The sequence below is a fragment of the Chelon labrosus genome (genome assembly GCF_963514085.1).
Source record: "Chelon labrosus genome assembly, chromosome: 8".
Classification (NCBI taxonomy): Eukaryota; Metazoa; Chordata; class Actinopteri; order Mugiliformes; family Mugilidae; genus Chelon; species Chelon labrosus.
This window is the reverse complement of record NC_140358.1, coordinates 16256630-16270049: the sequence shown is the minus strand read 5'-3', so window position 1 is coordinate 16270049 and position 13420 is coordinate 16256630. Positions and strand designations below refer to the sequence as shown.

At 42.2% G+C, this 13420-nt stretch overlaps 2 protein-coding genes across 2 annotated transcripts; one reads left to right on the top strand and one right to left on the bottom strand.

The window, feature by feature from the left end:
• Positions 1-4844: 4844 nt before the first annotated feature.
• LOC311492199 (uncharacterized protein) lies at positions 4845-10441 on the top strand (the record flags this gene model as incomplete). Its single annotated transcript, XM_084550408.1, has 5 exons — positions 4845-5328; positions 8049-8747; positions 8875-9380; positions 9641-9766; positions 10214-10441. The coding sequence occupies exons 3-5, from the start codon at positions 9108-9110 to the stop codon at positions 10439-10441; spliced, it is 627 nt and encodes a 208-aa protein (XP_084406534.1). The 5' UTR covers positions 4845-5328; positions 8049-8747; positions 8875-9107.
• Positions 10442-11544: 1103 nt separating this feature from the next.
• LOC311492200 (L-threonyl-[L-threonyl-carrier protein] 4-chlorinase-like) lies at positions 11545-13373 on the bottom strand. Its single transcript, XM_084550409.1, has 6 exons — positions 12953-13373; positions 12434-12695; positions 12270-12361; positions 11940-12079; positions 11744-11848; positions 11545-11655 (listed from the first exon to the last, which is right to left on the bottom strand). The coding sequence occupies exons 1-6, from the start codon at positions 13080-13082 to the stop codon at positions 11569-11571; spliced, it is 816 nt and encodes a 271-aa protein (XP_084406535.1). The 5' UTR covers positions 13083-13373; the 3' UTR covers positions 11545-11568.
• Positions 13374-13420: the final 47 nt, after the last annotated feature.

The window sequence follows — 13420 nt, the reverse complement described above, 5'->3', positions numbered from 1 at the left end:
AACCGGGGTGCCCCCTTCCTCTCCCTCCACAAGTCAGCAGTGCGATATGCATGGCTACTTCAGCTCCACACCATTTCTAATTAAATGAAAAAGAGCCAGGCAGCATTTTACTGTAATTCCGCCATCACACCGTGATTGTGATTCACAGTTTAAGCAGCTTAAGGACACCGTGCTTCCCCAGCTTCTGTCACCTGTTATAGTTTCTACAGTTGATAAATAGGGGGCATAACTGTCTGGCAGAGGTCTAGGCCAGATATGCAAAGTGTCTGGCTCTTGTCCTTCTGTCCTGTCAGAGGAAACAAGACAAGGGAGATAGGACAAAAAGGATTGAGCACGGATATAGACAGAAACTAAAATGAAGATATAAGACAATGGGATAAAGATGGACCTGACTGGTCTTCAGATGTAAATGTATTGGAGATTAGATTTACTCCCCAACAATATCATCTACACAATGAGCCATGGCTATGATGTATCGTGTCATGGCCGGGCAGAAAAGAGCCATGTTAAGAGACTGTCTCTAATGAGCTCACCCATGTTGAAGTGCAAAGTAGAGTGGCATTAATTCTTAATGGGAGCATTAAAAGCGTAGTTAATGGAGAGTAGTGAGCATTTGTGATTAACTGGCCAAATTAATAGCAAATGTCACATTAAAACTTTGCTGAACTCAGTGTGTCCGCATTTCTTTGCTTTTCAGACGCAGTAGGAAGGGATTCTATATTTAGAGTGAGAAAATGATCCATAACTAAAGCAAAAGTCAGAGAGTTACTTTACAAGTGCCAAAAGCTGCAGTTACTTCAGCGACCACTTGAGCCTGGCCCCAAAAAATGAGTCCCAACTATACTGCAGATATAACACATGATCATTTGTATATATTTACAGCCTGGTACAGACTAGAACTATACAAACTATTTTCCCCTTAATGTCAATTGTACAGGGGTGAATTTATATGTAACTCCATTATTTAAACTGCATCGAGGCTTAAAGTTATGCATAATTAAAGGGCTGCTTTTAGTCATCTGCCGTATCAGGTCTAGATAGACGAACCAAGCAAGTGTCTGGGACCCCCGTGGGAAAAAAAATAGAAATTTGAAAGGGGCCCACAGATGAACTTTTGGCCTATTTTTCTCAATCTATAAAAGCCCTATAATGCATCCCCCCCCCCCCCACCAAAAATTCCTCACCTCAGCTGCACTCATGCTCCACCTCTCTATCCATTTTTGAATTGGCCGGGAGTTAGGAGTCAGGAGCTGCCAAGAGCTGAATGAATGAAAACATTTAAATTGTTGGTGGTCTGTGGCACAGAGGAGGAATAAACAGTGAGAAGACCTGATTAGAGGATCGATTGTTCTTTACAGTGGGGCTTATTGACAATAAGAAATATATGAGAAGTTTAATGTAAACTCCTCTGATTTAGCACTTCACAAGATGAGGTACTGAAAAAAGTTGAAAGGGATGCAGCAAAACCAGTTGTGTCTTTTGTTCCAATATGCTTCTTCCCTAGTAAAACCTGGTGCCTACATTATCCATATTATAGATGGCAACAGGAACAGGAGTGCTATACTGAGCTAAGTAGAAAGAGCTCTGGTAACCTAAATTATTTTGAATGGCGTAAACTTTTTTTTTTTTTGGTATTACTTTCAGAATCCCTGTTGACTCAAGTAAAATTTCTTGAGGAAATTTACAGATTTCATCCACAAAAGTCATGTGAACAAAGTGAACAAGCATTTTGATGTTAATGCTGTTATGGTCCTGATCTTTTTTTTATCATAGTGAGTGTTGAAGTTATCAAATTTATAAATTCAGCCCTTCATTGATTCTGACATGGCACCAATAGCCGATCCCTCGCTTACAGAGAGAGATGTACTGACCGTGAGCTCGTTCAAGCTTTATACCTAACAAAAACATTTTATTTCATTTGTCTCTGACTTCTCTGAAGCATCATTTTCCAGTGTCTGTTTGTTGTCGAGTGGTAACTTTAGTTATGTTCCGGACTAGAGGGCCGCATCGTGAGATCAGAATCAATTTAGAAAGACTGTCCACTTGATAAATTCCCTTTCTGAAATCCGCTGAGACCCAAGGGTTTTCTGAAGCTGGAAAAAGCACCATGCATTAGCCTTGTGTTTTTAAACATCAGCTTTCTTTTCATATTACTAACAGGGGAAGGCTGAGCATGCCATCAGATGCTTAATGAAAGAACCTTTTATATTACTGAAAGTTTGTGACCTTAAACCATTTCCGCCTGAATGCAGACACATTCTCCTTCGTTGAAGAATGATTTATGCCTCATCTCTGTCTTTCAGTCTTATGTGAAACACGCAAATCAGCTATTACACTTCATGTGTTCAAAATATAATCCATGGTGCCATGCATTTGAAACTACTCTGTTATATAGAGCTGCTCTTTGTGGCTCTACATGGATTATTTTTCCACCTCACATGCTAGTCAGAGCAGTTCCACTGTAGTGGTCCCATAACCCCAGTAGCTCATACATTAAGCACTAATGTGGTACTTAGAGTACATGTCTGTGTATGTGAGTGAATACAAACTGCCTTCATGTGTCACTTCCCTTTGTCGCAAAAGCAGGAGAGGACAAGTTAATTTGTTGTTAAATTTCGGCAGAAATTCTCCAGGACCTTCGACTCGCACATTCAGCCACAGTCATGCAACTCAGGTAAACACGCCTGAGCTCGTTTCATTTGGAGAGTTCTCTGTCATTGACCCTGGTTGACCAACTCGAGCTGCCGAGATTAAACATGTGAAACTATTGATAAAGTTAGAGTGAGTCTACTAAAGAGCCTCATTTGTCCCAGTCCACTTTTCAAACCCAAGCATTTTCCTTTCAGGCAATGAAGAATTCACTTCACACACCTACATTCGTTCATTCATTCATCTTCTGTAACTGCTTGTCCTGTGAAGGGTCGTGGAAGGGGGGACCTATCCTAGCTGTCATCGGGCGAGAGGTGGGGTACACCCTGAACAGGTCGCCAGTCTATCGCAGGTCTAACACAGAGAGACAGACAACCATTCACACTCACGTGCACACCTAAGGCCATAGAATCACCAATGAACCTAATGAGCATGTCTTTGGACAGTGGGAGGAAATCGGAGTACCCGGAGAGAACCCAGACACAGGGAGAACATGCAAGCTCCACACAGAGAGGCCCGGTCGAACCTGGAACCTTCTTGCTGTGAGGCATCAGTGCTAACCACCATGCCACTGTGCCGTCCACACACACCTACATGAGCAGCTGCAACCCAGGAGAACCATCCACCTCTCAGTCGTCCTCACTCCGTGGGACACTCTCCATTCCTCTCCACGATCTCTTGTTAGACTAAAAATCAATCCCACTGTGGAGTAGCAGCCCATTTGTCCTTGGCTTTGACAGAAGCTTGGGTCAATAAAGGCACTGCATCGCTACTCCCAGCAAAGCCTCTGCTTGGCACAGCAATACTCTGACTGGTGTCCATGATAGATGGCACAGACATGTGAATGGAATCGCTGGGGCAGGTCAGAGCAACAATATTTTGTTGCCTCTCCTGCTTTTATCTCGTGGCGGTGCATCAGACGGTAAAGTGACAGCAGCTTCAACCAAACCTGCTCTACGCAACACTACAGTTAAAAACTTTAGTGGGTAGAGTGTATAAAGTTGGTTGCTGTGATGTTGTTGTCTGAATTGTACAAGATTTTGGCAAAATTTCCCCAATTTTTGTCCAATTGAATCACAGAACAAAGAAAAAGCATCCTTTTTGAAAATGATCTTTTGCTTGTATTCCTGGCCATTTGGAAGAAACAAGCTAATTTATCTGTCTCACACATAAATAGTCAGTCAGTCTTTGTCCAAATGTAAAGAAATCTGTGACCAGTTTGACTATAATAATTGGCTACCATGCTGTCTGGTTTATACTGTATGCCTAGTTTAGCCAGTTAGCTAACATTTACATACTAACACTAAAAAAAAAAACCCTGGGGATGTCAGTACTTTTGCAGACTGGAATTTTGTGCTAATTTTGGTACTAGACAAACAGTCAGAGGGTCACCACATTCATTTCAATGAATCCAATATCCTCCCTGAATAAGCCTACTGGAAGCAAATAATTATGATTATGGAAATCCATACAGTCAGGTCAAGAGAAATTGGTAAAATGATTTAAGGCAATCTATTAAATAGATGAAATATTTTACTCTAGACCAAAATGATGGAAATACCAGCAGCAGTATGTCTTAAATATCTGAAATGTTCCCAGGTAAAGGGTAGATTAGACACGCTGATAATTAAAGGTTAATGAAATTTGTCTCTACACCTTTGACCTTTTGACATAAACTTTGTCATGAGGTGGGATGTATTCTTGAAACTACTGTACCATCTTTGCCATTTGGCGCCTATTTCCCACCACATTCTTCGCCACAAGAGGCCTCGAATCCCCTGGACTCAGTTGACGAAGGAGACCGTGCAGCAAATGAGGTTGCTAATTAATTTCCTTAGTGTTAATAAAAGACAGCTTAGCCTGACTAAGATGAACATAATTAACAAAAATCCTTTAATTGAGTTGATCGTCCCTGGGATGAACGTGTGATTTACTAATTAACCTGTTGCGGCCCCTTTCCCTTCCCTCTGTCCCTGTAATGAGCAGACTGGTGAATGCAGTCAGCACGATCCTATCATTATGTGTCATGAATAAATGTATGCATTACCATTATTATCAATTACATGTCAAGCAGTATATAATCATTCAGAAATTATGCATATGTAATCAGCTCTTAGCTCAAATTCTCATTTGAGAACACGAGACATCAGATCGGCCAACACAAGAAGAAACACACACACACACGCCCACATGTAACACTGAGTGGAGTTTCCCAGATTCTCCAAATTATGTAAAACAAAATACCAGTATGTCATCTGAGTAATGATTATGAGTTCTGGTTGATCGCACAGTGTGAAATACTGTAACTAACAATGGGACAGGCCCCCTTCAACCCAGGGGTGGAACAGCTTCTCTGTGTCACTTCCTATTCTTTGCGTCATGTGTCTCTCGGCCTCGGCGACTTCCTCTTTTTGCTACGTACCAATACCGACGCCACTATTTACTTTCCACCACATGCTTAGGCAAGACCTTGCAAGCAGCAGCTCCGTTGAAGGCTTTATGAACATTTTGAAAAAGCGGACCAGTCATGGATGGAGATCTGCTGTCTTTGTCATCTTCCTCGTCGTTATCCTCCTCATCAGCGGCAGCGCCGGCGGCAGCACAGAATGACACTACACCTAAGAGTGACAACAGCCTCTCTCAGAGCCAACAGGAACACAATCCAAATGAAGACTTATGGTATGTGTGAGCCATTTTCTATATATATGTGGTCGACACAAAAACAGGAACACCTATAGTAGCAGTGTGATCTCACATGATCAGCCAGTCAGTCTTACTCTTCGTATTGTTGTAAATTCTGCTTTATAACTTATATTGTAGCCTTTGTTGTGGAATATGTGTTTACCCCATGTTTGTCCTAAAATATACAGTTTAATACTCATTGAGCGTTAAATTAATTAGATTTTACTTCTCTGGTTCTAGAAAGTGGTTTTTTTTAGATACATTTAAGTTTGTAGAGGTGATCGGAGAGTTTAGTGGAGTCTCAGTGAGAGGAGGAATAAAGAGCGACTGCGGAGTTTCCCGTGAGGTCATTACAGATGAAGTCTTCAGTTTGTTGTTTCACAAGACTGACTCGATCATGTTGTTGTGTTTAGAAAATAAAATGAAAAGGGCCAATAAAACGCTGTCTGTTGTATAATCTCAATCAATCTACCTGAAATGATTGTAGTATTTCATTGTGGTGCCTTTATTTGAGGCGCTAATAGCCATGGGTCTTTTATGTGGGCACTCTAGGTAAATGCCGTGACCACGCACTTACTCATAAGGTTAGTCTGCCTTAAAGTAACTATGACTGAATAGTGAAACTGTTCTGTGGTAGGGGATTCAGCTGTGGCCATCTGTGTGACTGGCTGCACACAGAGACATATCTAGAGTGATATTTGTCGGGGTTGCCACCAGCAAGAATACAAAGCTGTTATCTCCTTGCTTATCATACAGCATGAAAGTGAATTACCAGCAGAGGCGTTTTCATGTCCTTCTCAGACGAAAACTTTGTGAAAGTGGGTCACAAAGATCAGCTTTCAGAAAAGCCAAAAGAGAAAACGCTCCCGGGTGAAGGGAGACACAGAGCATGGTGTGGCTCCAGTGGGATACACACAGACACTGGTTAGCAAGCTGTGCCTTGCTGGTCACTAAAATTAGGCTCCGTTTCATTTCATTTTGTTCTATTTCAGCTTCGGTGCCCATCCTACACTCCCCATGCTGCAGAGCTGGCACTTCACCATGGCTGATTCATCTATTACTGGCCATAAACACAACCTTCACTAAAGGCTTGTTGAACCCATAGGGATGACAGACGCTACAGAGAGTAGACTCTGGATACAAGCATTTTACCTTTCTATAATAAACATATTTGATTATCAGATAAGGTTACACAGTTTCACATCCGTGTCTTCTGAAAAAGCGCAGGGTTTTGAGAACATGCTCGAGGATAGTGTATTTTCTGAAAATGTCACCTTTCAAAGGAACACAGAAAATGCCTTTGTCTTGTGTTTTGTCAACAGCATATAGAGTACTACAAACTGTCCAGGGGTTTTGGGAGGTTTTCATAAAAACAATAGCCTCTCAACACTCTCAAAGACTGTAGAATACAGGAAACAGCTACCATGTCTAAAAGAAGTAACCACAACCAACCAAAAACCTCAGCCTGTTTGTCTAAACTTGGGAAGACAGGAAATCAAAACCAGTCTAGCATCAGAAATGACACTGTTCAGTCGGGGCTCACGTGTTTATTGGCAGGGATGAATACAAACCTCTAGAGTTTTTATTGAGTTGTTGTTTATGCTAACCTAAGCTAACCTGCTGTTGCTAGCTTTAGCTTCAGACATGAGAGCGTATCAAATGTTTTATCTCATTCTCGACAAGAAACAAATAAGCACCTTATCCAAAATGTCAAACTATCCTTATAATCTTGAGAGGACAAAGAATTTCTAATATTTTTTGTTTTGCTGAACCCTTCAAAACGGCATAAACAGCACATGTTCTTATAGAAAAGTGCGATTTTTTGACAGATTTTTGCATGACATTTATGTTAAATGCACATGAAATCTTCTCACTAATACCACTTTGGTATAAAATAGTCTTTGTCCATATTTTTCTAGTACCTTTACCATGCTGCTCTTTGAAGTTGTGTTACAAAGGTTTTCACATTGTGGGACACTGCAGGTAAGCTGATGAAAGAATGTGTTTGCGGAGGAGTGAAACCTTAAGGGCCATGACAGGTGATCGCGGGTTGCGAGTCTTTGTGGTGCTTAGATGTGTGGGGTTACAACAGGCCACCAGTATGTTTGTGTGAAGAAGCCCTGGGGGCTACATGCAGAGATGTGTGCTCCTCCATGAGTGAGAAGATTCCCCCAGGGCTTCTCTCTGCTGCCTCACTGTCGACAGTTTCTTGCAGCCCAGACCTCGCAACGGAGTTAGTGGAGAGGAAGCTAGTCTGACTAATTAATCCGTGCAAATATTTTTTTTGTCTTTTCTCCAAGAGATTTAACAGAAATCAACATTTTCCAGGGATCATCACCCACATTGTTTCTGCAGGCTATCAGGACGCAAATACATCTGATAGTAAACAGATGCTGCGATTGGCCGCGAGCCGATGCAGAGAAATGCATCACAGTGTGTGTGTGTGTCTGAGTGTCTTGAGTGCATAATGTGACTGTACATATGTGTGTGTGTGTGTGCGTGTGCGTGGGTGTGCATAATAGCTTCTATTCGATTCTCTGTAAGTGCACTCTATGCGAGTGGGTGTTCAAAAGTACCCTGACGTTCTTATGTGCATACATGTGTTTGCTTATTAATGGAAATCCTCCTCTAGTGTTCTTCATCATGAATTTATTTTTGGCACACATCCGCTTGTATGCATGCACGCATAACTTGTGTGTTGGTGTGTGTGTGTGCAGGAGGACAGAGGAGGTGAGTCCTGTGGGTGACAGACTGCTGTCCACGGAGGAGCAGGTCACTCTGATCACTGAGAGTTTGACGGTCACCTCCAATGACCAGGAGAAACTGCTGCTGCTCAACAAGAACACAGAGCTCCGCAGAGTCAACAAAGAGGTATAGCATCACTTAAACCACTGCTGATTCTCTACGGGTTCACATTTTATTGCTGATGTTGGCAATTAGATTTAGTTCTGTCTGAAAACCAGAAGAGGACTGTGGGCGTTGTGTGAAAACTGCTGCTAAGCTGTAATGATCCATCATTTAAGTTAACATTTCTCACAACTATGCAATCCTTGCTTCCTGATTTTAATTCGATAAACAGATAAATAAAAAGGAGACGATGGAAAATTATTCTCTCAGCTGAAGGAAATGTAGAGGTTCAAAGAGAAAAGAGTATCTCACCTCACTTCTAGATGCCCACAATGACGTGGGAAATGGTTGTAATATGAAATGAGTGATACTATTGATTACTGCACTGAACGCTTTGTGACGATGATGATGATGGTGTGTCACAGTTGATGAAGCTGAATGAGGATTGGGACCAGGTGTACCGCAGTGCCACACTGAGTCTCCAGCACAGAGTGGAGTCTTTGGAGCTGGAGAACAACACCATAAAGCAGCTAAACAGCAGACTGCTCCTCAAAGTGGAACATCAACAGGTAAACACGCAACAGTACTTCAAGCCACAAGTCTACTGCACTGGTGTGTGCACCGAAAAGTGCACGTAGGAAAGCGAATAACCGAAAACACTGGAGGTGGTTTAAATGCAGATTTTTGGCGTTGCAGAGTGCAAAGGAGTATTACGAGCAAGCGTTGATGCATGAGCTAAAAAAGAATCAGGAGCTGCAAGAATACATCAGGTTGATGGAGAGCAGGATGCACCATCCAGAGAGAGACCTCACAACTGCCAAACAGGTACTCCTCCTGCCAGTGGGCCTGTGCAGTGGATCACGTTGTACACTTTCTTTTTGTTAAATATCTCTGCTCTGTGACGAGAACGTCGCTCATGGCTTGTTCTTATGTTTTCACCAAAGGGCAGCTTTAGTGCTGTGATCCGCGGCCCTAGTTTGGGCCCCCCCAGCAATCCTGCCGGAGGTCCCGACCTGTCACGCAGCCATGCGTCTGGATACAACACCTCATCATCATCATCCTCATTTTTCCCAGCTTCTCCCAGCTCAGAGGCAGAGTGGCAGGGAAAAGGCCGGAGCAGCAGTAACACACTGGGAGCGCTGGGAGACTCCCAGCAGGACGTCCAGGAATTAAAAGAGCAGCTGGAGGCACTAAGATGTCAGGTGGGCTGATCTCTTCAGTACAGCATCAAAAAAAAAAAAATTCCTTGTCCAATCGGTCTAGGATGAGAACAGATCTGATGTAAACTCACTGTTGCCAGGGAAAGATTGCCTTACTGCTTAGACGCTGCAATGAGACGGTGAACTGCACCACCAAGTGGCGGCTCCGTCCTGCTAAGAAACTCACAATCATATCTGAGACGTATTCACAAGCTATAGCTTTGATATTGGCTCACTGCCATATTGATGTCTTGTGTCGGCAGACCGAGATTTATGAGGCGGAATATCAGACGGAGCACAACGACCACAAGCACACGCTGCAGGAGAACCGCAGGCTGAGGAAGAAGCGGGAGGAGATGCGCCAACAGGTGGCATTGTTGCAAGAACAGGTAGTGTTTTAATTGCCTGTCAACATACGCACACAAAAGCACTCGCAGTTTCATACTTGAACCTTGATCTGAACCCAGCAAAAGGTGCATGTGCAACAGAAAGTGTAAATTAAATGACTAACCAGAGACTTTACATAGAGCACATGGGTAATACAGTAGATGTATGAAACTAATAATCTGAATTTGAGCCTAATGTAAATTAAAGAAGATATATTTTCACTGCTACACATATAAATAAATGATTATGACAAGAGCTTTGTGACTTGAATCTAATGTATGTATTCTACTTTGTGTAGTTGTGACATTGCCACAGCCCAAGGTTTATGAGTAAATTAAAGATATTTTCACTGCTACACATCTCCAAATGATGTTGGCAAATTATGGGAGTGAATCCAGTGAATGAGTTCGGAACTCGTTTGTCTGATTCTGCTGTGTCTCGGTTTGCAGCTCAAGGTTTACGAGGATGACTTCAGGAGAGAGCGGTCAGACAAACAGATGCTGCAGCGTCTGCTGCTGCAGAAATCCCCTCAGAACAAGGACCCCGTGCTCATCCACCGCTGCAATAACGAGCATCGTCTGCTAGGTGGAGACAAGAGGACACAGAGTGGAGAGAAAAGAAAACAGCACCACCCACTCTGCCCCAAGCACCCAAGCAGAGACAAAGAGTCGGACTGAGGTTCAGAGGGAGAGAAAAACATCATCAAGCCTGATGAAAATTAAGAGTTTCAGGTAAAAATAATGAAAAGGTAAAATAATCCTGTGTTTATCCCACAGTGGAATAAGCAGCAAAGCAGATGAAGTCAAATCAAACTCTATTTACAGTCTTCATTTGCAAACAGAAGTATTTGCCAACATTAGTACTATATTTTTAATATATCTAATATATCTGTATCTAATATATTTTTGTGGTTAAATGTCAATGTCAGCCTTTCTACATGTATTTTTTACATTTCTTATTGTGCAATTATTATTTCTCATTTATGTTGTACTTTGAATTTTGTTCATTTGTTCCCAAACTACCACACAGTAAACTATAATAAATTATGTTATCTACTAATAAAAGGGGTTACTGTATATTCGTTCATTACACTGAACAAATGCGACATCAGACAGTCAGACGAGGAAGTAATGATGTGAGGTCATTCTAAAGCTGTGTGGCATTGAATTGCCCCACGTTTGCCGTTACTCTGGAGGAATCTGAAGGGTTTACCGCATCTTTTGTTTCCTTGCCATTGATCCTCATCTCAACTGAAACTAGTGACACATATCACACAGCAGAGGCGACCACCAGGTGACCAGGGTTTTCCCTCTGTTAATGATATTCTGAGACTCAACAGACACAAAAGAATCCTTAGCCTGTCTAGCTGGAAGAAACCTAATTTCCCCGTACAAAAATCACTGGGTGACTAAGACCTTGAAGGGGAAAATGTTTCAGTTTTAGACTGTTTAAACATTTTATGAATATCACACAGAATATTGTGCAACATTTGAACAGTTCTCAGTAGAGCTCAGAGTGAATTTATGGCGGTCTCGTGAACCATGAATCTAATATACCAAGAAAAAGTCTTGAATCAGTCAAATGAAGTTGTATTTTCACATTTATTTAAAGCTTTATACGACAGTCAAGTTCAATCAGTGTATGCCACAACAAAATGTTCCCATTAAAGCAACAATTTATTACAACAGTTCAATATTTTTCAATAAATGTATTTTTAATAAATTAATTTCATAAGCAAAGAATAGGCATTTTCCTTCATTTCAAAGTGTAACATTGACTATTCCTGCAAGACTCCAGTCAGCATTCATGTGCTCTTGTTGGTGAAGTGATTGAACTGGTCCGTTCCACAAGCCAACATTGCTGCACGGAATTTCCTGGGACGATCAGGATCCTGAAACCATTAAAAACACGAGCTCAGTACACAATTCAGTTGTGACGCACTAACTGTATAACCCTCACAGAAGAAGTGTTTATCTCACCTCTATGGGGTACGCACAGGTGGGAACATATCGGATCACAAACCCACAGCGCCTCTTCTGAGAGGTGTTGGGATCACTTGCATGGACGAGGAGTCCATCGTGAACCTACATTCAAACAGTTTCATACGTTATTAAACCTTATATTATCATCTGAACTGTTCATAAACATATGACTTTAACCTAGAGATATACTCACAGACATCTGTCCAGCTAACAGAGGACAAAACACAGTTTGATCTGCCTGCACCAGCTCCTCTGGGATCTCCTGGTTGACTGACAGCATGTTTCCAGGGCGGCTGGCGTGGCGATGGGGCAGCATGCCAGAGCAGTGGCTTCCTACAGACACAAAGTTCAACTGTGTTCATTTCAGAAAGTACATTTTATATATGCAGTTTTATTCAGCTCAAATAACTTGTAGTTATTGGTGGAAGTCAATGGAAAATATAATTATTTTGAGCTGAGGCTGAAGTAGAACTGTAGTCTCGGACATAATTTTGCATAAAAAGCATAAAAGCAGCTTAGGTACCTGGGATGACCTGAAGGGCGCCGTTTTCTTTTTGTGAGTCATCTAAAGCGAGCCACACAGACAGAACAGGGCCGCCATCAATACCCCAGTACCTGAACACAACAATTACATTTAGACAAAACAAAGAGAAACAAAACAACACAGCTGCCTTTACAGAGACCTACCTCATATCCTGATGCCAGGCCACGTATGGAAGTCCACTTTCTCCAACATTCTGGTCAGCTTTGGTTTGGTTCTCTTCCTTCTCCTGGATGTCGGCTGCTTTGAGTGCTGGATATTTACAGATGAAGCGGGAGTCCAGCAGGATGACATCAGGGCCCAGGACGGCTTGGACCACTTGCAGGACACGAGGGTGTTTGGTCAGACCCATCACCCACGGATACTGGAGGTGAACATTGTGGAGGCTGTACTGAGTGTAGTCTTCACCTGGAGGTGCAAGGAAATACATAATACATACACACCTGTTCTCTGACAAACAGTGCAACATTTAAACCACAGCAAGTATTTTTAATCCTCAGTTAGTCTGATGAGGAACAAAGTAAAAGATTGACACTCTGTTTTTAGGACTGGCATTAAATAAATGTACAGATAAAAATCCAAACTATTTTCATCAAGTTCCTCACAGGTCTCTGTCCTTTTATTCCCCTTACCCCGTCCTCCTCACATTCATCTGTGCTACTTACCAAACTCCTTCTCCAGCACAGAAAAAGCCTCTCTGGCCTCCCTCAGCTCCGTCTCATTCAGTACAGGCAGTGGTGAGAGGAAGCCCTGCTGGTTGTAGCTCTCCTGTAGTTTAGCTGCAGATGTAGTCATCTCTATTAGTCTGGTTCTCCGCTGATTCCTCAGGCTCACTGCTTCTGAACAGAAGAAGATGGAGAGTGTTTGTTGTGGAGGTTAAGGAGTAGAAAAGGAAGAGAAAGCAGAGTTTAAGTGTGTCACAGCTCTGTGCTATGTGGTGATATTTATGTGAAGTGAAACCCTGCCCACCGGATCTGATGGAAACGCCGCGCTGTGTTTAACTCTGAGTTACACCTTGTTCCTCCTGCCCTTTAAGACCAATATAATCTTGTAATGAGGACACACCTGATTACCAGTATGAATCAACTTTACTGTCTATGTTATGAGTCATTTTGTCACTAAATAAGTGTAAA

What these genes read in the sequence shown, in the direction of transcription:
- LOC311492200 (XM_084550409.1), bottom strand. Translation starts at nt 13,082, where the DNA reads ATGACTACATCTGCAGCTAAACTACAGGAGAGCTACAACCAGCAGGGC. An exon ending in CGCCCTTCAGGTCATCCCAG is followed by an intron (nt 12,080 to 12,269) that starts GTACCTAAGCTG and finishes TTGTGTCTGTAG; the next exon opens with GAAGCCACTGCTCTGGCATG. An exon ending in CCTGTGCGTACCCCATAGAG is followed by an intron (nt 11,656 to 11,743) that starts GTGAGATAAACA and finishes TAATGGTTTCAG; the next exon opens with GATCCTGATCGTCCCAGGAA.